The sequence below is a fragment of the Myxocyprinus asiaticus genome, chromosome 28 (genome assembly GCF_019703515.2).
Source record: "Myxocyprinus asiaticus isolate MX2 ecotype Aquarium Trade chromosome 28, UBuf_Myxa_2, whole genome shotgun sequence".
Taxonomy (NCBI): domain Eukaryota; kingdom Metazoa; phylum Chordata; class Actinopteri; order Cypriniformes; family Catostomidae; genus Myxocyprinus; species Myxocyprinus asiaticus.
In genome coordinates this window covers 32784138-32808885 of record NC_059371.1, presented here as the reverse complement: position 1 = coordinate 32808885, position 24748 = coordinate 32784138, and the positions used below count along the sequence as shown (strand labels likewise).

General features: G+C 38.8%; 1 protein-coding gene across 7 annotated transcripts in view; it reads left to right on the top strand.

Moving 5' to 3' along the window:
* Window positions 1–24748, top strand: part of LOC127419304 (solute carrier family 41 member 1-like) — a 108552-nt gene that overhangs the window by 66911 nt on the left and 16893 nt on the right. The window contains exons 4-8 of one of the 7 annotated variants that reach the window (XM_051660610.1): window positions 6212–6323; window positions 11622–11930; window positions 22386–22493; window positions 22939–23010; window positions 23379–23523. In XM_051660610.1, coding sequence (XP_051516570.1) covers window positions 11643–11930; window positions 22386–22493; window positions 22939–23010; window positions 23379–23523 — 613 coding nt within the window. In that variant the 5' untranslated portion in view covers window positions 6212–6323; window positions 11622–11642. Of the gene's footprint in view, window positions 1–6211; window positions 6324–9873; window positions 9924–10989; window positions 11162–11621; window positions 11931–17918; window positions 18741–22385; window positions 22494–22938; window positions 23011–23378; window positions 23524–24748 lie in introns of those variants that run through there. The other 6 variants (XM_051660611.1, XM_051660609.1, XM_051660612.1 and 3 more) reach the window with 6 other exon arrangements.

The following is a 24748-nucleotide window of genomic DNA, read 5'->3' as shown; positions in this document are numbered from 1 at the left end:
CATTTTGTTTCAGAATATATGGATTTATCCACCAGAGTCATCTGGAGTACTTTTATGTTGCCCTTATGTGGATTTTGGAGCTTAAAAATGTTGGCACCCATTCATTTGCATTGTATGGATCTACAGAGCTGAAATATTCTTCTAAAAATCTTCATTTGTGTTCACTAGATGAAAGAAAGTCATACACATCTGGGATGGCATGAAGGTGAGTAAATGATGAGAGAATTTTTGGGTGAACTAACAAGTGAAATCGTGTCAGATATTTAAAGGTGCACTCAGTAACTTTTGTTTTTGAGTCATTTTGGACTTACACTGACACATAGCGGCTTGGATGGAGTATCATTTAAAATCAATAGTTTTCGGTGTCATTTGTTGAAATGTGTCTCACAGTCAGCCATGATTACTTTAATTAATCAGTGAAAGTGTCAAATGACAGGACGTTTACTGAGATTAAGCGAGTAGTATTCGGCTGGTCATGTGATTCTAACATGGCAGCCCCCATGTGTGGACCCTCCCATGTAGAATAAAACAGCTTTTATAAGGTTACTGATATGACTGGAGTCTTAATTTGAATGCGAGTGCTCATGATTTCCTACATATATTGCAAAATTACAATTCATGTCTTTAGGAGTTAAACTGAGTGCACCTTTAAAACTAGTATGTACTGTATCTTGAATTCAGTTTATTTTTCTTACCCAAATGGCAAAAGTTTTTCTTGTTTTAAGCATAAATGTAACAAAATTTTGGCTTATGCTTAAAAGAAAAACAATTTGCCAATTGTGTTTCCCTGTGAACAACTCTTAACCTCATATACAATGCTGTTTTTCAAGTAAACAGATTTTTTTTTTTTACAGTTCAGTAATGCATGAATTCTGACATTTGATAAAAATAGAACAAAACTAGTACAAAATCCCCTCAAGAGACCTTTCTCTGTGCTTAGAGTGCAGTGTGCTATAAGTGAAGTATGTGTCATTTCAACAGCTCAGTCGTGTTGTGATATGAATGAGATTAAGCTAATATAACTGGATGACTCAGACTTGCACTTGTGTCCTGCAAGCAGATTGTTGAAAAGATCTTCCTTCATCTCCTTGATCATTTCCTTTTCTGCAGCATTTGGTTTCCCCCTTCTTTTCCCCCTTATTTTTTAAGAAAGTAGCAGCAGACAAAAAAGTTTCTGCAGACTAGAAGTCTGAATGTTGAGGAGGGAGAGAGAATGGATACTTGGCAGTGCACCGAAAACCGAGTAGCTCATCAATCACTCTTTAATGTTATGTAATCGAGCTCTGCTGGAGAGGGTGGAGACCCACACAAACAGCTGCGGACGATCTGAGCACGCTAAACAAGAGTAAGCGGCACTGTGGGAAAGCAAAGAATTGTTGGGGTGGGGTGGAAAACAGTTACACCGCATTTATCCTGCAGCTAATATCACGATCAGAATACCCAGGATGATTTTCGTATTAAAATGAACGTTTGGTTGCCTATGCCATTGTGGATGGCTGCAAAGATCTGAAGTGAACAAAAGTTAACAATAGCTTCACATTGACATTCCTCTTTGGATACTGTCTCAAAACAGTAAATCTACAGTATGCATAATACATGCAATACCATGCACATGGTGTGTGTGATATCATGACAGTGTCACAGTGATATCATGGTGGTTTGGTGTAGTGATTAAAAAGCAGTGACCCATAGTCCATTACTAGACCCACATGGAATCTGCACCAGTAGAATTCCACAGAAATCAGATATTCCACAGAATTCATAACATTCTACACTTGTGTGTTGTATTGTATAATTTCATTATACTTTCATCTGCCAGTAATAGTATAGTATTCTCTACTCTGTTTAACACATTTTGCCATGTTTAATCCTAGTATTTTGCTTTTGTCATTTTTGGCCCGTTTAATTTTCGGATGAGTAAAAACCCTTGAAAAACTAGTCTAAATCTTATATTTAGTCAAAAATGCAATGTCAGAGTGTTTTGATTGTTTGCTAGGGTGATTCTAAATGGTTGCAAGGCATTACTTAATGGCTTCTAAATGGTTGCTTGCTGGACCAAGTTAGGACTTGATCAGATCTTAAATTAAGATAGGAAGTTTCTGGAATATGCCCCCTGGTCCCTAGATATGTGTGGGGACCTTTTCCAATGAAAAGCCATGGGATTTTTAACTAATGTTCTGTCTGCAGGGCAGATATTTATACTCTGAAATAAAAATATTTTAGAATATAAACCATTTTTCTCTATTTGTTTCAAACAGATTTAATGTGTAAGGTTTCCAATTATCTGTTTTTGTCACTCAAAATGAAGGGTTTACTTTATATCTACTGTAAAACAATAGTACCACCACTGACATACAGGTTGTGGTCTTTCCAGATGAAATGCTACTATAAAATCTTGTGTTCAGTGTGAAACCACACGGAACAAGCCTATCTCAATGTTCATTTTTATAAATCAAAAGGGAGGTGTGCTGCATATTGAAAGTACTGTTCTCTACTGGGTCTCTTTTTTTGTTTTTTGACACAAATAGAAATGTTGTTAGAAATGTTCTCCATACAGAAGGGTTAAATCCATTAATTCTGCAGAATTTCACAGATTCCCCCAAAATCAACACAGAAAATGCAAACAACAACAACAACAACAACAAAAAACAACTTTAGCCATCACTATTGATTTATAAAATTATATAAATTATAATTTATAATTATAATTATTGTGCCCTTGGGCAAGACACTTCACTTCAGGTTGATCCTAGGGGATTCGACCCTAAAATAAGTTTATGGTGCATTCTATGTTGACATCATGTGAAAGTTGCAGAAAAGACCTGCTGTCCCTGGTTATTTGGAGACAAATAAAATTTCAATTATATTCTAAGACACAATCGACCATCTTCAAAGTGCAGTTTGACGCCCACCATCACTAACAAGTCTAAACGCACTGATTTCTTCTTGGCAAGCAGTTTGACAGCCACAATCATACTTGTGTGCCAAACTTATCCTTCATTCAGCATATGCCATGGCAGACAGACAATTCGGGATTCTTCCCTTTTGGATCAAACTGCATACTCATGCACATGTTAGGGCTCACAAACGACAATGTTCAGAAACATGAGCCATTATGTTGATCAACAAAACCTTTATTCGGAGATGCCAATCATGCCCAAAATAAAATGAAGAGAGGTATGTGCAAGTGTGTTTGCATGTACAGACCTATGTGTGTTTGAGTTGAAGATTTTCTCCCCTGCAGGTTTGCTTGTTGGAGGTGAATGGGGACAATTTTTGGAGGGTTTAAAGGCAGAAATATGAAGCTTATAATTTAATAAATTCACTTACATTAATGCCTTGGTTAAAACTGGTGTATTATTTGAGCTTTAAAGTTGTTTAAATTGTCGTTTTTATGCTCAGATGTATATTAAAGTATTTAAGACTTATATAGTTTAAGTTTTGTGGCTATCCTTTTGAAACAGTGACCATTTTAACATTAATAGATTGGCCCTTATTCACCTTTTTTTTCTTAGAAAGGAAGGACAAGTCGAAATTAATCTTTGTGGTAATCAGCATTATGCCACAAATGCTGCTGTTTGAACTTAACTTGTATTGAACCTGTAATATTCCATTACGCTGATCTTTGCTTGTTTAAACTGGTCTAGCTGGTCTCCCTGTCTGGCCAAGCAGGTGTTCAGCTGGTTTAGTGCCCAGAACACCTGTTAAAAAAAAAAGCCAAGAGACCAGCCTGGCCAGGCTTGGAGTCCAGCTAAGATGGTTTAAAGGGTTAGTTCACCCAAAAATGAAAATTCTCTCATCAGTTACTCACCCTCATGATATCCCAGGTGTGTATGACTTTCTTTCTTAATAAAACACATTTGAAGAAAAAAATAGAAAAATATCTTAGCTCAATAGGTCCTTAAAATGCAAGTGGATGGTGATCCAAAAAGCTCCAAAAAGAACAGACAGTCAGCATAAATGTCATCCATATGACTCCAGCGGTTAAATTAATGTCTTCTAATGCGATACGATCACTTTTGGTGAGAAAAAGATCAATATTTAAGTACTTTTTCACTATAAATCATCGCTTCCAATCAGCAGCTGTATGCACGTGTGACGTAATCGTGTTGGCACGTGAGACACGCGAGAACTGACACACATGCGACACACCCGGAAGAGCAGCACTGTTTACAACTGAGTAGGAGGAATGCTGTACAGAAGCTTTGTTGGTTTTGGTTAAGATCTGTATTTGTATCTGTTTCTTTACTCTCAATGGTGCGTTTGTGTGCTTAACCTGGATGTCTCAACCGAGAGGAGAATGTGAGATTACGTCCGTAACATGCCAACGCGAATATGTCATACGAGAGACCGCGTGAACTCCACCCTCCCGTGAAGCTTACTGGAAGCGATGGATTATAGTTAAAAAGTACTTAAATATTGATCTTTTTCACACAAAAAGTGATCGTATCACTTTAGAAGACATTAATTTAACCACTGGAGTCACCATCCATTTGCATTTTAAGGACCTATTGAGCTGAGATATTTTTCTATTTTTCTTCAAATGTGTTCTGCTGAAGAAAGAAAGTCATACACACCTGGGATGGCATGAGTGTGTGTAAGTAAATGATGAGAGAATTTGTACTTTTTCAGGTCTAAAGGTGGGGTTAGGTGCTCAAAAATATCTATATAATAATGCAATTAATGTCTGTTCCATGTTGATAATTGGTTATGTTTAATAAAAGGATTGGGCTAGTGGATCTAAAATCTCGATAATGAAAATAATATAATTCTAACTGAAAAATAACATGTATACACACAATAACAGCTGAAGATGGCCAAGCCTGTGACTGAGGAGACATGACGTTTTCATGGTGCAGAAAAAAAGCTATGGTGACGCCTCGCTTATGAGACTGCTCTGGAAAAGACCATGAATTTCCATGCTGGTTGATGTTGACTTAGTGCTGGTCTAACTGGAGATCTAGCATAGTCATGCAAAACTTAACAAAGCTGGTCACTGGTGGTGACCAGCAATCCTGGTCTTTCCAACCAGTGAATGAAGGTTTCAGGACTTCTACAGAAGCCCACTGCAGGTGCTACTAAGCTCCTCGGAATGTGTCGACACTAATCCTGTTTCACTTTAACTATTAAAGCATCTAATATGTTTTGATTTATCTGTTCCCTGTGCTAAGCTACTGCGTTTCAGGGAGGGTCAGAGGTTATCGCTTTCCTGGAGCTCATAGTTAATGCTCTCAGTTGGAGTCTCTTCATGTTAGCGGAGCACACTAGGGACAGATTAAACATATGTACTCATGGCTTTACTAAAAGCTTCACTGTGCCTTGTAATTTTTGTGGAAACAGGCCCTGTTTACTTGTTACTTGATTTCTTTTGAAGTGACAGTTTTATTGGGTATGTTTGCTTGAAGGAAGCAATTAGCCATCTTTTCCTGGTTTAGAAGTGGGAAGAAGCCACTCTTCAACATCTGAATTAATGACTTTGATGGGCATTTATGGGTTTGAAGTTGCATGGCACGTACAGTATGTCTGCAATATGTCACTTTTTGAATTGTTGCTAAGCAACTTTGCATTAAACTGAGCGACACGCAGGGTTATCTATGCACTTGTTTCTCTTCATTGTCAAACAAACTGATAGATACAGGTTGAGCATGCTTTCCTCTGCATACCATTCCTACATTGTTGCTCCTTCACTTTGAAGTTCAAGATGAAGGGAAGAACAGCTGGGACGTCTGAAACCAAGGGGAGAGTGTGGTAGGTGGTGTAAAGTGAAAGTTAAGCATTGTGGGTAAGTGTTTGTGACAGGTGTCCACTGTGTCTTGCTTGAAAGGGACAACAGTTATATTTAGCACCTCTGACAAGTTTCCACCACTCCTGTCAGGCTAACGCATACCCATAATTACAGTGTGTGTGTATAAGTTTCTGTTTTACTGGGTTTCTCAGGGACAAGAGGTAGCATTATTCTGGTATTTTAACATCAGAGGCTCACAAGAGATACTGTATTGTGGGAGTTCTTGTTATGTTTGTATCTCACTTTCCAAAACATTATATTATTATTATACTATTTTGCTCTCTTCCACTATTTGTAGGCATTTGTGTTTTATGATTATCATGCGAACCCTATAATTTATTAAAATGACTGTTCAGACCATAATTCATTTAAATGTCTATGTACTGCAAAGAGATAATTACTAAAACACAGTTTTTGTCTCCCCAGTAACCTTCGTGGGGCTCATTTCCATTCAGACACATAAGAACACGTTATACTGTACTTCACCTCCACCTAGTGGACTGGACCAACTTCACACAGGAAGCGGCAACATTTTGTGGTAATTTTCAGATGTCTGGGCTCTTTGATGTACAGTATGTAGGGCCTTGTTCAAATACTAAATCTCACTTCTTCATCTCCTTCCAGCAAAAACAACAACAACAACAACAACAAAACACTTTTGTTTATTCCAGGTTCAATACAAGTGAAGCTCAATCTACAGCATTTGAAGCATAATGTTGTTTTACCACAAAAATTAAGTTAGACTTGTCCCTCCTTTTCTTAAAAAAATAAAATAAAAATTCTGGGTTACAGTGAGGCACATATAATGGAAGTGAAGACATTTCATGAAGACAAGATGTAAACAATATACATATAAACATGATATTAGTCTGAAATAAATTGCTTACTAACCTTTTCTGTGTAAAGTTATATTCAGTTTTACAACTTCTGTACCATGATGGCGTACCACTGTAAACCCTAAAACGACCATAAAAATTATGATATATACAATTTTACAGCTTAAATGATACAGAAGTTTTAACAATAGAATTAAATGGGGGCCTGGGTAGCTCAGCGAGTATTGACACTGACTACTACCCCTGGAGTCGCGAATTTGAATCCAGGGTGTGCTGAGTGAATCCAGCTAGGTCTCCTAAGCAACCAAATTGGCCCGGTTGCTAGGGAGGGTAGAGTCACATGGGGTAACCTCCTCCTGGTCGCGATTAGTGGGTCTCGCTCTTAATGTGGCGTGTGGTGAGTTGTGCGTCGATCACGGAGAGTAGCATGAGCCTCCACATGCTGGGAGTCTCCACTATGTCATGTACAATGAGAGATGGATTGACTGTCTCTGAAGCAGAGGCATCTGAGACTTGTCCTCCACCACCCGGATTGAGGTGAGTAACCGCGCCACCACAAGGACCTACTAAGTAGTGGGAATTGGACATTCCAAGTTGGGAGAAAAGGGGATAAAAAACAATAAGTGATTTTTGCTTTTTATTTATTTTATTTTTTTAGTGCACATTTTTATGGTAATCAAAATGCCACAAATGCTGTTAATTGAGCTTAATTTGTATTGAATACGAAATATTCCTTTAATGATGTTACTATTATTCTAAAATATTTTTTAAGTGTAATAATATAGAATGAGTGAGGGGCTTGGGTAGCTCAGCGAGTATTGACGCTGACTAATACCTCTGGAGTCGCGAGTTCGAATCCAGGGCGTGCTGAGTGACTCCAGCCAGGTCTCTTAAGCAACCAAATTGGCCCAGTTGCTAGGGAGGGTAGAGTCACAGGGGTATGCTCCTCGTGGTCGCTAAAATGTGGTTCTCGCTCTCAGTGGGGCACGTGGTGAGTTGTGCGTGGATGCCGCAGAGAATAGCGTGTAACCTCCACATGCCCTGTGTCTCCACGGTAACACGCTCAACAAGCCACGTGATAAGAGGCCACAAGGACTTAGAGCGCATTGGGAATTGGGCATTCCAAATTGGGGAGAAATGGGGAGAGAAAAATAAATAAATAAAAAATAATATAGAATGAGTAAGCATAGCCAAAATTTGACTGGTAATGTGTGTGTGTGTGTGTATATATATATATATATACAGGTGCATCTCAATAAATTAGAATGTCGTGGAAAAGTTCATTTATTTCAGTAATTCAACTCAAATTGTGAAACTCGTGTATTAAATAAATTCAATGCACACAGAATGAAGTAGTTTAAGTCTTTGGTTCTTTTAATTGTGATGATTTTGGCTCACATTTAACAAAAACCCACCAATTCACTATCTCAAAAAATTAGAATACATCATAAGACCAATAAAAAAACATTTTTAGTGAATTGTTGGCCTTCTGGAAAGTATGTTAATTTACTGTACATGTACTCAGTACTTGGTAGGGGCTCCTTTTGCTTTAATTACTGCCTCAATTCGGTGTGGCATGGAGGTGATCAGTTTGTGGCACTGCCGAGGTGGTATGGAAGCCCAGGTTTCTTTGACAGTGGCCTTCAGCTCATCTGCATTTTTTGGTCTCTTGTTTCTCATTTTCCTCTTGACAATACCCCATAGATTCTCTATGGGGTTCAGATCTGGTGAGTTTGCTGGCCAGTCAAGCACACCAACACCATGGTCATTTAACCAACTTTTGGTGCTTTTGGCAGTGTGGGCAGGTGCCAAATCCTGCTGGAAAATGAAATCAGCATCTTTAAAAAGCTGGTCAGCAGAAGGAAGCATGACGTGCTCCAAAATTTCTTGGTAAACGGGTGCAGTGACTTTGGTTTTCAAAAAACACAATGGACCAACACCAGCAGATGACATTGCACCCCAAATCATCACAGACTGTGGAAACTTAACACTGGACTTCAAGCAACTTGGGCTATGAGCTTCTCCACCCTTCCTCCAGACTCTAGGACCTTGGTTTCCAAATGAAATACAAAACTTGCTCTCATCTGAAAAGAGGACTTTGGAACACTGGGCAACAGTCCAGTTCTTCTTCTCCTTAGCCCAGGTAAGACGCTTCTGACGTTGTCTGTGGTTCAGGAGTGGCTTAACAAGAGGAATACGACAACTGTAGCCAAATTCCTTGACATGTCTGTGTGTAGTTGATGCCTTGACCCCAGCCTCAGTCCATTCCTTGTGAAGTTCACCCAAATTCTTGAATCGATTTTGCTTGACAATCATAAGGCTGCGGTTCTCTCGGTTGGTTGTGCATCTTTTTCTTCCACACTTTTTCCTTCCACTCAACTTTCTGTTAACATGCTTGGATACAGCATTCTGTGAACAGCCAGCTTCTTTGGCAATGAATGTTTGTGGCTTACCCTCCTTGTGAAGGGTGTCAATGATTGTCTTCTGGACAACTGTCAGATCAGCAGTCTTCCCCATGATTGTGTAGTCTAGTGAACCAAACTGAGAGACCATTTTGAAGGCTCAGGAAACCTTTGCAGGTGTTTTGAGTTGATTAGCTGATTGGCATGTCACCATATTCTAATTTGTTGAGATAGTGAATTGGTGGGTTTTTGTTAAATGTGAGCCAAAATCATCACAATTAAAAGAACCAAAGACTTAAACTACTTCAGTCTGTGTGCATTGAATTTATTTAATACACGAGTTTCACAATTTGAGTTGAATTACTGAAATAAATGAACTTTTCCACGACATTCTAATTTATTGAGATGCACCTGTATATATATAAAACTTGACATTTAAAAAGGAATTACACAACAGCACTATGAGATGATGTTTGAAACATCAGTGTAATGTGACCCAATTGCCCAACGTCATACAGTATGCTGTGCTCTAACACTATTTACATAATTACAGTACCATATGAGCTCTAAAAGCATTTCAAAACCTGTGCCTACACACTGTCATTTCAAATTTAGTGGCAATAAAGTGACTGTGATATGTGTATGGAAACTGTTTAACTGGATGTTCTTTGAAAGAAGTGGAGTGATGGGTTTCCCTGTCAACACCATCTTCCAGTAGCACATGAGGTCAGACAGGAGGGGGGTGTTCTAATCTGCAAACAGCATGAAATTTAAGACACTCTCCATATCTCCCCCTCCTCATCTGTGAATCCTCCAATCCGAACTCACGTTGTTATTCTTGTCCTCTAAGATTTATGCAGTTCTCTGAGGATCTTCCTTCACTTTGGCACATTGTGATAGGTAAGACGTTTATATGTTAGCTCAAATCAGTGCTACACCTATTATACTTACACTATATAGCTGGATTTGGAATTAGTTTATGTGCTTTCAGATTCAAATGAAACATTCATACATACATACATTCATAAGTTGTTCGCAACTTTTCATGACCTTTGGAAGTTAGATGCATGGACACCTGCAATGTAGACAAATGCAAAACAGAGCAGTTACAACATTATATACAGTTCTTAAGATAACATGTTTAAATTCTTATCTCTTTAAATTAAATTACAAGCTCAAACAAATCAATTTAAATTATCATATAAGTGATTATATGTGTAAAAAGAGTCGTGTACAAATGTTTTTACTTACCAAATTGCCTAGTTTATAAAATCTCTACAATACTTTAGGCTTGCATGAAACATTGCGTTAAAAGTGTAGAAATGTCTCTGACTGACATGTATTTCAGACTCATTTATAAACATATATTTATAAACATATATATATATATATCAAATCAATTTATTGTCACTCAACCATACACACAAGTGCAACAGTGGGGGAAAGTCTTGGGTGCAGTTCCAAGCAACATAGCAGTCATGACAGTGATGAGACATATACCAGTTTACAATAAACATCAGATTTACACAACACAATTTACATATCTAATATACACATAATTACACACAACACAATATACAAATAATAATATACAATGTACAGTATACAATACACACACAATATGGAATACACAGTATACAATAAATATAATATATATATATATATATATATATATATATATATATATATATATATATATATATATATATATATATATATATATATATATATATATAATAGATAGATAGATAGATAGATAGATATGTATATGTTAAATCCTAAACATCATTCGATACCTGCTATATATAGATTAATATTTTCTGGAATACAGCATTCTAATATGTATTCTGGTTCGTCCTCAGCATAGTACTGGACAAAATTACGAATCCTAGCTCATGAATATTAATATAATATAATCACGCCTTCCAAGCACGTCCAGTCACGTGAACAATAAATATTCATGAGTCAAGCCTTCTCAGTAGTAGGATTGGCGAATTCGCATTCAATCTAGGATGTTAAACATTTCGCGAAGTGATTGAATGCGCTGAAGCGTTTTACAACGAGTATTTTCTATATCTATAGCGACGTCTCATGTAATACGATGAATAAAAACACAAACGAACGCCTGAACTGAGACGGTAGGCTGTTGTTTACATGACTTTATATTGGTGATGTAGAGCACGAGCCATCATCGATGTATAAACCCATCCTTATATCAGAAAATGTCCGTCATATCAATAAATTGGCTTCGTTGTACAAACGTTTCAGATACGTTTTTATTTGTTAAGGGGAACGTTTACTGCGCGTTTTGAGGCATTTATCATCGATATATGTAGGAAATGTGGGATTTGAGATTGCTATGGCAACGTATCACCAATGCATGTGGACCAAAACATGAACATCATCATTGTAATCAGAGATCCAAGTGATGCAAACCTTTAAGATCACAAGTATATATTATAAAAATGCATTTTCATTTGTGGTCTTAGACGTGGACTTCACTGTATGTTCTGGACTAAATTAAACCTGTTATGGTTGGCTTTACCTGCATCAGTTTTGATGAACTATCTTTGATAGTATTTTGCTGTTGCTCTGAAGGACAGGAAGGGGGGCTTCACCATGGCAGGAGACGAAGTTCGGCAAAGGAAAGGAGGTGGCCGCAAGAAGTCCAAGAAGGGGAAAGGGAAAGGTGGTCTGGATCGAACGAGCAGTCTAGATGGGCAAAATGACCTGCTTTTACTCCCTCCTACATCACCACCCAAGAAGCCTGTGGAGGAGAAGACCAAAACGGCCCAGGCTAAGATGGAAGATGAGTCTGCCAAATCTATCTGCCTGCAGGTTCTGTTCCCCTACCTGATGGCTGGGATGGGGATGGTAATGGCAGGCATGGTCCTGGATAGTGTCCAGGTGAGACAACTCAGGATCTTTGGGCTTTTGGAGAGCTTTCTGCAACTTTCCATAATGTTTTATAACCTGGTGTGATTTTCCAACAGTTTGAGCACATAGTTTCACATGCCAGGTTGATGCTATGGCAGCTAATGTGCTCACTTTAATTATCCAGGCAGTGAGTCAAACTGTGATGTTTATGGTCTGTAGTTACAGGAGTCAGACTGTGCAATTAATGTGATGATTTAAAATGCACTCTGAAGGAAACAAAAACTCTGGTCATTAAGCAATAAAGGAATAGTTCAACCAAAAATGAAAATTTTGTAATTAGTTACTATTGTCATTTAAGATCTGTATGACTTTTTTTCTAAAGTGGAACACAAAATTAGGTGTTTAGCAGAATGTCCAAGCTGCTGTTTTCCTTTAACAAAAGTGAATGGGTATTGGGGTTGTCAAGCTCTAAAAAGGATGTAACGACAAAAGAGGTTTGTGGAATAGACTAAAATGCCATTGGTTTTTGCATCATGAGACATGCAAAAAACAATGACATTTGACGTTTGGCAGTGTAAGTCAATGTCCATTTTCAATTTATGGACAAAACATTTGAAATAACACGAGGGTGAATAAATGAAAACACAATTGTAATTTTGGGTGAATAAATCCTTTAATATGTAATCAGTCCACAAATTTAGCAAGTTTACCAATGCACCAATCATTAAAGGAATATTCTGGGTTCAGTACAAATTAAGCTCAGTCGGCTGCATTTGTAGCATAATATTGAATATCACAGAATTTTTTTTGGCTTGTCCCATGTTTATAAAAAAAAAAAAAAAAAAATTGAGGTTACAATAATGCATTTACAATAGAAGTGAATGGGGCCAGTCCATAAACATTAAAATACACACTGTTTCAAATGTATACTCACAAGATGTAAACATATACATGTTATACATTATACATCACACTAAAATCATGTTAACGCATAATGTTTATCTCGTACTTTTGAAAAAGTGTGTATTTTAACGTTTATGAACTGGCCCCATTTACTTATATTGTAAATGCTTTGCACATTTGTTGTAGGAATTAATATTATGCCACAAATGCTGTTCATTGAGCTTAACTTGTATTAAACCTGGAATATTCCTTTAAAGCCATGGTTTTCAAATTGGGAGGAGCGCCTCCCCAGGGGGGCACTAGAGCATGTTAGGGGAGGCACGGAGAATGATGATAAAGTCATCAAGTAAAATCAAATTGTAAAGAAAAAATACAATTAATAGCTTTACAGACAGTATTCCAGACCATAGCTGTATTGCATTATAATACTGTTAATTTCGAGAGCGCATCCATGTACAGGTTGTATGAGTGCAAATCTCTATGCTCGCACGCGGATTTCCTGTACGTGCGCTGCTGCTCTATGAAATCTCCTGTATCCTGTTCACTTGCAAATCTTCTTTTTTTTTGTAATTATAATTTTTTATTGATTCAAAAATAGACAACAGAGAAAAACACAACACATACACAATGAATCAACATTTAACATTTAACCCCCACATATATCCCTCCCCAATCACTAACCCCACCCTAACCCCCAGCGAACATCCCTGTGGTCACATATAATAATACACACAAAAAACAAATATATTATTTAAATATATAATAAACATACATAATTAAACTAGACTTCTCTCTCACCATCCCCTCCCCGAGTGTCCCCCAAAAACGCTAAATAATTACCCCATTTCCTGACAAAAACGTCCCCAAACCCCTGCCTTCTATTTGCCACGTCCTCGAAAGCTGCCACCCTCCCCATCTCCGCACACCACTCCGGAAATGATGGCGCTCCGTCCGACTTCCAACCCCTTAAAATAATATGTCTGCCAATCATGATACTGGTCAGAACCCAATTTTTTGTATGTTTATCCCCCAGATTTATGACCGCCCAAAATACAAAGTCTGGGGCAAAGTAAAATCTGAGTGCCCAAAACGTCATACAAACAACTCTGAACCTTCAACCAAAATTCTTGGATCTTAACACACCCCCAAAAGACATGGGTTGTGTCTCCAACTTCTGATTGGCATCGCCAGCAGGTGGGTGTGTCTTTAAGACCAAGCCTATACAATCTAGAGGGGGTCCAATAGAATCTACACTACTGTTCAAAAGTTTAGGGTCACTTACTCATTCTTTATTTATTTTTATTTTTTTTCACATTTTAGAATAATAGTAAAGTCATCACAACTATGGAATAATAGAAATGGAAATATGGGAATTATGTTGTGACTAAAGAAGTCCAAAATAAATCTCTTGGCATTTTCTCAACCAACTTCTTGAGGTATCACCCTGGGATGCTTTTTAAACAGTATTGAAGTTCCCATCTATATGCTGGGCACTTAGTGGCTGCTTTTCTTAATTATTCGGTCCAAGTCTTTTTTTTTATTTTATTTTTTATAAAATTTTAGATTTGTAATTAAATAATTTAATATGTTGGTACAATTATATTTTTGTCTACAAAACTAATTTCAAACATTTAAGCATATGCCTTCAGATCAAAAGATTTTTGCTACTCCCAAAAACAATACAGAGCAGGTGGCGCAGCTGTAAATACCTATACAACTGAGATCTTGGAATCCCAAAATGTTGAACCAAATTCTCAAAAGATCTCAACACTCCACTCTCATACAGGTCACAGAGTGTAGTAACCCCCTTCACAATCCACTCTGACCAGCAGAAAGAGGACTTATTAATACATAATTTAGGGTTCAGCCATATGCTTGAGGCAACATTTAAATAAATGTCCGAATTAAACATACTGGACACTTTTGTTCATACCGAGTGCAAATGCAAGTTAACGGGGTGTAACTTAACTTCTCCGTTTATTTTAATAGAAAGGCTTTACAATGGCAAAATAGGGGCAAGAACTTCCTGTTCAATACAAAACCAGGGAGGGGCTCTTTCAGGAGGAAGTGACCAATGAGCCAAATGGCTGAGACTGAATGCATAATAATAAAACAAAATCTTGGGTAGGCCTAGCCCACCTTTGTCAGTCGGCCTATGTAACTTATTAAAATGCAATCTAGGACGCTTACCATTCCAAATGAAGGACTTTGCTATGCTATCAAATTGCTTAAAATAAGAGAGGGGGACATCTACAGGGAGAGATTGTAGCAGGTAATTGAATTTTGGAATACAATTCATTTTAATAACATTAACCTTCCCAATCATAGATAAATGTAATGAAGCCCACCTGCCCACATTGTTTGAAAAACATTTTATTAAGGGGTCAAAATTAACTCTAACTAAATCAGACAAATTTGCTGGGAATAAAATGCCCAAATACTTAATGCCCTGTTTGGGTGGATGCTTACTTATCAATGTAATGACTCCCCTGCTCTTACTTGAGCCAGCACTAAAGAAAACATGTCCACCCCATATCTTCCCAAATTTTTCAGTTTCCTGTGGCGAAAGATGTGTTTCTTGAAGAAACACTATATTATATTTTTTACGTTTAAGAAAATGAATAACCTTTCTTCTTTCTATGGGGAGCCCCAACCCATTCACATTCCACGTGGAGAGAGACAATCCACTCATATTAACATTTGACATTTTGACATATTAGAAAAATTAGACTGTGTGTCAAAAATAAAATGATAAAGACCACATTCCACATTGTTGCAACAAACAACCCCCGAACTTTCCCCAGAACAAAAAACAAAAAAACAGAAAAAAGAAAAACGTGCGCATTAACCCCGTGCATGACAGTGGCAACTGGTGTCCATCCCTGTAAACTCAAACAGCCCATGTATGCCTACAAGAGCCCCCACGACAACTTTGCCGTTGGATTGCTCAAGTCTGGTGTTTCTATACAAAAATTTGTAAGACAGAGTTACACAACAGAATATAATCTATAAAACAAACTCCAGCCAATAAGTGAAATAAACACACACACACACAAAAACATGTAGATTCATCCACTTAACTGTCTCGAAGGTGTGTTCCTCCACAAAACAAGCTCCAACCACTAGCAGAACCAGCACAAAAAAATAAAAATAAAAAAACGGGCCGTTCAGTTCTTCGGGCAGTCAAACTCACTCCAATGTCCTGCAAGAAATATTCCACAAAACCAACTCCAGCCAACAAGAGGCAGAAGGACCCAAAACGAGCAGATTCATCCACAAGCTGTCCCAAAGAAATGATACTACACAAAATGAACTCCAGCCACTAGGTGGAACCAGCACAAAACGAAACAAAAAAGGCACCTAGTTTATTCAAACAGAATGTTCAGTGAGTCAGGTCCACTAGGCGGTAACATGAAAATCACCAGGTGGCTTACTCACTCCATTGTCTTTATGTAGGACATCGCTTGCTGTGGGCATGTAAATTCTCTACGGCCATCCTTAGTATCTATTCTCAATTTGGCCGGAAACATCAGTGCAAAAGCGACCTTCTGTTGTTGGAAGAGTTTCTTGCATTCCCTGAATCAGTCACGTTTCTCTCTTGTCGAATTCGCAAAGTCTGGGAACAAGAAAATGCTGCGGTTCTTCCAAGAAAGCTTTCCTTTACTCCTCGCCTCGCGTAACACGAGGTCTTTATCGGATGATCTCAGAAATTTGGCCAGAATTGATCGGGTCCTGTCTCCCTCCACGGATCTCCGAGCCGGGACCCTGTGAGCTCATTCGATTTCCAGCTTATGGCTTGTTATGTCGAGCAGACTCGGGAAGAACCTGTCTAGGAATTTTACCATATCTCAGCCTTCCTCATGCTCAGGAATTCCAACAATTCGGACTTTGTTTCGTCGATTACGATTCTCCAAATCCTCCAGTTTTTCCCAGACGCGTTCCAATTGGTCACTAGCGGGTTAGCAGCTAATTCCTTCTCCGATGACTCCAGATAATCAATCCTTTTCTCAACATCCGCCACTCTTGTAACCATCTCAGAGAATTTCGTCTCCATGGCCGTAATCAATCGACATATCACAGCAAGATCCTCCAACTCTACAACGACTTTCGTCAGCATTGCCGACACATTCATCAATTCACGCCGGATTTATTTCAGTTCACTGTCCGAATTGAGTCCGGGGCTTTTGGCCTGCCGCTGAGGGGAATCAGCTTGAGCATGTAAGTGTCTTTTAATGTCTCCAGAACCCGAGGTTTTTGAATTCTTTGACATATTGTCTTCCTAGAACAGTTAAGAAACAAGGTGTATCAAATCTCACCGGTTTATGACACAAATAGTATTAAAACTAGCAAAGTGCACAGAGCTCGCCATTCACACATTGGGGGATTAGTCTTGTAAATTTTCTCAGGGTGGGATCTTACTGATTAACACTTTGAAAACCCCTGCTTTAAAGCCTTTTCTAAGGATGTGGTGAACAGTGCAAAATGCAAAGTATGACATTACACATGTACTTTGAAAAATGCATGAGGGTTCATAAAAACCACACAAGCACCAGAACATCTTGATGCTTAAGAGATGCTTTGATGTCCATAGGAGCTGGTTACACCTCGTTTAAAATCTGTGTCAAATTAAAAATAACTTCAACATCTCAAGACACCTACGTACTGTTATATTTGTGCAAGTTTTTTATAGTGCAAGAACGTGTTCGGTCTGAACAGCCTCTTATGGTGTTTCATGAATCAGATCAGTTTGTACTAGTGATCTGAGGCTGGATTTGCTGCGTCACCATGCCGTACTCATGGCCAAGCTGTTTTCTTTAACTGAATCATGCCCCTTGCTCTCGATGTGTCCTCTACATGGCAACCGGTATATTTGGTGAGTAATCGAACAATGCTTTTACAGCCCCATGGGTTCTGAGTCTGGCTTTGTTTCTCAAACACACGTACACACACTTGTTCTCTCAGACTATCTCTGCTTCTTATCCTTAGTCTGTCTGCTGAGCACTCAGCCCTATTCATGGCTGATTAGACAGTTTTTTTTAATTTTAGTACGTCAGAGGAGACATAAGCAGAGAGAGAGAGCGAGCAGGACAGAACAAGACAGAGCTAGAATGGGGACAGACGCAAGACGTCTAGAACAGCACTTAGAGGATGGAGGATGAAGGAAATGGTAGTACAGGTGACTGTAAAGAAGAAACAACGGTTAGACGAGTGACCATTAGAGGGCCTGCCACTCTGGTGCACCAGTGAGGGAGCGTTGAAGTGAACTGCCCACAAGGAGTGGAAAAAAGCTTCAACATGTGTTTCTGTCACGTCCTGGACCTGTTTGACCAGGCCTGGTGACAGAGTGACTAAAGACAGCGGGAGACTAGACATTGAGCTGGACAGGATTGTTAGTCTTGTGAGTCATGACTCAACTGGGGACGTGACGCAAACACCTCAGCCAATTTTTGGGCCTTTCTTGTGGAACGATCTGAAGAAAATTTTTACTAATTTGCCTTTTGAATCTAAAGCATATCCTGTTTTTCTGAGTCAGCATCTTATTTTTCTTCAGCCAGAACTTATTGCTTCATATTTATCATATGCCTCTTTGTCCTGAGATGTTCTTGCATTCCTTTGAATTTTAGACATTGTGAAAGGAACATTCAGGCATATAGGAGGGTGTTAAAAGCTTCCAGGAACCTAGGAGCACCTCAACCAACCCTTTAGTCACAGCCCTCACCGTTGGGGAATGGGGTAACGGAGATGGTGGTCACTCAGTTAGAGCTGGAGCTCTGTTATCAGGGGACAAAGCTCAGGGGTTTCACGTGCAAGCTTACCCGCTCGGCTCATGGCTTCCTGCCGGAGAGCTCATACAGCATCGCTGCACAGGTCTTGTTGCCGTATCTGCTGGGAGGACTGGGGATGGTGGCGGCCGGTATCGTCATGGATGTTATTCAAGTATGAGCGATTTAGATAAGCTTTGGTTTATTTTGTTGCATATGCTGTTGAAATGGGAAGTTTGAAGGTCTCTAACGTTTTTAAACTACTTAAAGTACAGTATTGATAACCTTTAAAAAGAACTGTGGCAGTACCATGGTACTGTAATGTAATCAGATGGTTATACAGTACTATTGTTCTTTGATGCTGAATGGGTACAGTATTCACATTCCATGATATTTACAGGTGTGTTTTTAATGGCCAGTGCCAAGAAAAATATCTAGAGAGCAGGTAGGCCAGTATAATGTAATTGCTACTCAAAATCACAAAAAATTTTGAAAAGGCTTTCAGTAGATTTTGGAATGAGACTAAGCCAAATTGCCAGTTCTTTTAAAGGAATATTTCAGGTTCAATACAAGTTAAGATCAGTTGACGACATTGTGCCCCTCGTTGTTACAGTAAGGCACTTACAATAGAAGTGGATGGGGCCAGTTGATACACATTAAAATACATGCTGTTTAACAAGTACAGCCACAAGATGTTAATATTATAATTATTTTAGTGATTTAAAAAAAAAAGGTTTACCGCTAGATTAACGTTCACCAGATTAGAGAGTTTACCAGTGATACGTCATCATGACAATGAAGTTATAAAATTGAATATACAGTAACTTTACCCAGATATGATTAGTAAATGATTCTATCACCCTAAAATCATGTTAACATTTTAAATGTTTATGTCTTGTAGCTATATTTTTGAAACAATGTGTATTTTAAATTTTTTTGACTGGTCCCATCACATCCATTGTAAGTACCTTTTTTTTTTTTTTTTTTTAACATTCTTTTAACTGTCCAGTTGGACACATTTATGAGCTGATTATCTCAAAATAGCCAAATATCAGTACTTTAATTAGTCTGGCCAATATACAGTATCTGTCTGTCACTAGACTGTGGGGGCAGTGGTAGCTCAGCGGTTAAAGGCTCTGGGTTACTAACCAGAAGGTCAGGGGCTCAAGCCCCAACACCACCAAGATGCCACTGTTGGGCCCTTGAGCAAGGCCCTTGACCCTAAGGCGCCATATCATGGCTGACCCTGCACCCTGACCCCAGCTTAGCTGGGATATGTGAAAACAAAGAAATTTCACTGTATATATGAAAAATGTATAATGTGTGACAATAATAAAGGCTTTCTTTCCTCTCTGCTAATATTTACATGGTACACCAAGAACATCATTACTACTATGGTACATTTAAGAAAACATGGTATTACCATGGTACACAGCCAAAAAAAGTTTGGATCTACAACAGTCATTTCATGGGATATCAGCAGCACTCTGCACAATCACATGTCGCCTTCCAGTAATGGCTCCTTGTGTTCCTCTCCTCTAGATAGATGCGGTTGGCATGGACTGTGTTTCGTACCTATTAATTGAATTCCCTTGGGGGTGGGTGAGATGGTCCTTGCAAGAATGCAAGCTCTTGTTTCTAGAAGGCTGAGAGAGAGAGCAAGAAAAGTGGGCTTGCTCACAGGACAGGGCTGTGATGAGACACCAACCCCTCAAAACAGCTTGGACTGTGCATGAGTTAAAAATACCAGTCTTTGGCTGGCAGGTTGGCTGGCTGGCACCAGTCTCTTATCTGTTTATTTAAACATTAAGGTTATTTTTAGCCGCATATGTGGGTTTGTAAAGGAGCTCTCAGCTTGTATACTGACACATACTAAAAATGGCTCAGCATCAAGAGGCCATTCTTTTTCAGTAAATGGAGGGTTAGGTTATGTTAGGTTAGGTTACGTTGGGTTTTGTTAGGTTAGAATGTTCAGTGCATCCGGAAAGTATTCACAGCGCTTCACTTTTTCCACATTTTGTTATGTTACAGCTTTATTCCAAAATGGATTAAATTCATTATTTTCCTCAAAATTCTACAAACAATACCCCATAATGACAATGTGAAAGAAGTTTGTTTGAAATCTTTGCAAATTTATTAAAAATAAAAAACGAAAAAAATCACATGTACATAAGTATTCACAGCCTTTGCCATGACACTCAAAATTGAGCTCAGGTGCATCCTGTTTCCACTGATCATCCTTGAGATGTTTCTACAACTTGATTGGAGCCCACCTGTGGCAAATTCAGTTGATTGGACATGATTTGGAAAGGCACACACCTGTCTATATAAGGTCCCACAGTTAACAGGGCATGTCAGAGCACAAACCAAGCCATGAAGTCCAAGGAATTGTCTGTAGACCGCTGAGACAGATCTGGGGAAGGGTACAGAAAAATGTCTGCAGCATTGAAGGTACCAATGAGCACAGTGGCCTCCATCATCCATAAATGGAAGAAGTTTGGAACCACCAGGACTCTTCCTAGAGCTGGCCGCCTGGCCAAACTGAGCGATCGGGGGAGAAGGGCCTTAGTCAGGGAGGTGACCAAGAACCCGATGAACAACCATCTCTGCAGCACTCCACCAATCAGGCCTGTATGGTGCAGTGGCCAGACGGAAGCCACTCCTCAATAAAAGGCACATGACAGCCCACCTGGAGTTTGCCAAAAGGCACCTGAAGGACTATCAGACCATGAGAAACAAAGATGGAACTCTTTGGCCTGAATGGCAAGCATCATGTCTGGAGGAAACCAGGCACAGCTCATCACCTGGCCAATACCATCCCTACAGTGAAGCATGGTGGTGGCAGCATAGTGATGTGGGGATGTTTTTCAGTGACAGGAACTGGGAGACTAGTCAGGATTGAGGGAAAGATGAATGCAGCAATGTACAGAGACATCCTTGATGAAAACCTGCTCCAGAGCGCTCTGGACCTCAGACTGGGGCGAAGAGTCGTTGTCCTGTTGGAAGATGAACCTGATCACACAGCCAAGATAATAAAGGAGTGGCTCTGGGACAACTCTGTGAATGTCCTTGAGTGGCCCAGCCAGAGCCCAGACTTGAACCCGATTGAACATCTCTGGAGAGATCTGAAAATGGCTGTGCACTGACGCTCCCCATCCAACCTGATGGAGCTTGAGAGGTCCTGCAAAGAAGAATGGGAGAAACTGCCCAAAAATAGGTGTGCCAAGCTTGTAGCATCATACTCCAAAAGACTTGAGGCTGTAATTGGTGCCAAAAGTGCTTCAACAAAGTATTGAGCAAAGGCTGTGAATACTTATGTACATGTGATTGTTTTTTTCATTTATTTTTAATAAATTTGCAAAGATTTCAAAATTTTCACGTTGTCATTATGGGGTATTGTTTGTAGAATTGAGGAAAATGATGAATTAATTTTGGAATAAGGCTGTAACATAACAAAATGTGGAAAAAGTGAAGCGCTGTGAATACTTTCCAGATGCACTGTATTTTTTGTAGTGAAATGGGAGAATAGTCCTGATATTTTAGAAGCTGTCCACATAGGACATTTTTGGTCTTTATGCCATGTCTTTCTGTTTATGGGTCCTTAGAGTTAGTCCCAAATACTAGTGCATGCTGTATTATAGATTTACAATAGCTTTAAAGTGCTTTTCTTTTTAAATAGCTGAATTGAATGTTTTTCTTTTAATTGTTATTTCATAAACAATGTTTTCACACTACCAGGTCAACCTCAAAATCAGGAAGAACCAACCCAAGATAAGTTTCAAACTTTGTCTAATTTTTTTTTTTTGTGTGTGTGTTTCAGCATTGGGATGTGTTTAAGGTGATCACAGAGATATTCATCCTGGTACCTGCTCTGGTCGGGCTCAAGGGAAACCTGGAGATGACTCTAGCATCCAGACTGTCTACTGCTGTACGTAAAATAAATAAAAACATAATGGTAGAAGTATACAGCGGCCTTAACAAGTATTTGTACTTTTTTGTTAAACTATAAAAAAAGAATGTCATTGCATTAACACAATATCAAAAGAAGTGGGATTTATTTTAAAGAAATATAGCACAAGCATACTTTGAGCAAAACATTTCACAAAATAATTTGTTAGGTTACAAATGATAAAGCAGTTGCAGATGCCACTTGTTTTGATCATTTGTTATCTAATGACAGTGACTTTTTGACATTTTTAATTACACCTCAAGTGTTCAAAGACTTTTTGTGGGCCACTGTATGCATTATTTTACTTACACATGACTTATCAAATCAAGCTTTTACCTTAGTGTTTAAACTAAGAACAGATCAAGTATGCCCTGATAATTAAATTAACCTGCTTCACTGCGATTGTGTTTGCTCTCTAACTCAGGCTAACACCGGACAAATGGATGACCTCAAACAGCAGTGGATGATGGTGACCTGTAATCTTGCTCTTATTCAGGTGGGTGAGTCACAAAGGGCCTAAAGGATTGAGAATGTCTGTTGATATTTTAGTATAATCAACTGGAAACCAGCTTTTAGTAGCTGTCAAAGCTAAAATAGACAGATTAAAAACATGTTTGATCATGAGCAAACATTCATTAAAATTAACAAATACAGAAGAATATGTGCAGTTACTTTTGATGGAATTGTTGGAAACCTTGAATATTGTCTGGAATGCCAATAATTACTCATTATAAAAATAAAATTTTAATCTACGTTAATTATGAATGAAGGAAAATGATCTTCGGCTTTGATGAGCTGCTGTGATTGCAGAGTTGTTTTGGTGCAGACTGTGAATGTCTGGTTGATTCTGTATGCTCTCCTCAGGTTCAGGCCACTGTGGTGGGCTTCCTGGCAGCTCTTGTGGCCGTGGCTTTTGGTGCTGTGTCCAGAGGAGGTGTAGAACTGGACCAAGCGGCAGTGCTGTGTGCTAGCAGCGTTACTACTGCATTTGTGGCAGCACTGTCTTTAGGTACACCACTCGTTATCATTTAAAGTCAACATGAAATTGACTCCATTACTTTCTTAAATACTCCATATTTGTTTTTGTAGTTCATGTGTGTTAGCTTTGAGGCCATCTTTATGCTAATGTACTCCTATGTTTTGACAAAACTCTCTTATATACGCAGATATACTGTACACATTTAAAAGGGACAGTCACTCCCCTGGGAAAACTGACCAAAATATTGACGACTCTTCTTGCACTACACAGATTTTGGATGTGTAAAACAACATTGTATATACCGTTAAACATTTCAGAATATGGAATGATAAAATGTAAACTTCGTGAAATAATGGAAATGGGACCCATGTGTTTTCATTGTGCTTGCATTTTTAAAGAATTGTTTTAACCCTCCTATTGCATTCGGGTCATTTTTGACCCAGGAGAGGTAAATAATAATTTTTCAATACCACATAGTTTTTAGTACAGGAACCAAACTTTGTGACTCAAGACTATAAAAATTAATATACAGTGCATTCAGAAAGTATTCAGACCTTCATTTTTTTTTTTCTCTCATTTTGTTATGTTGCAGCCTTATGTTAAAATGCTTTAAAATATTATTTTTTTACATCAATCTACACTCCATACCCATAATGACAAAGAAACAGATTTTTGATATCTTTGCAAATTTATTAAAAAGAAAAAACTGATATCAAATTGACATAAGTATTCAGATCCTTAACTCAGTACTAAGTTGAAGCACCTTTGGCAGCGATTACAGCCTCAAGTCTTTTTGGGTGTGATGCGACAAGCTTTGCACACCTGTATTTGGGGATTTTCTGCCATTCTTCTCTGCAGATCCTCTCAAGCTCTGTCAGGTTGGATGGGGACCGTCGGTGGACAGCCATTTTCAGGTCTCTCCAGAAATGTTCGATTGAGTTCAAGTCCAGGCTCTGACTGAGCCACTGAAATTCACAGAGTTGTCCCTAAGCCACTCTGACGTTGTCTTGGTTGTGTGCTTAGGGTCATTGTCCTGTTGGAATGTGAACCTTTGGCCCAGTCTGAGGTCCTGAGCGCTTTGGAGCAGGTTTTCATTAAGGATCTATCTGTATTTTGCTGCGTTCAGCTTTCCTTCAACCCTGACCAGTCCCCCAGTCCCTGCCGCTGAAAAACACCACCACAGCATGATGCTACCACCACCGTGCTTCACCGTTGGGATGGTATTGCGCAGATAATGAGCGGTGCCTGGTTTCCT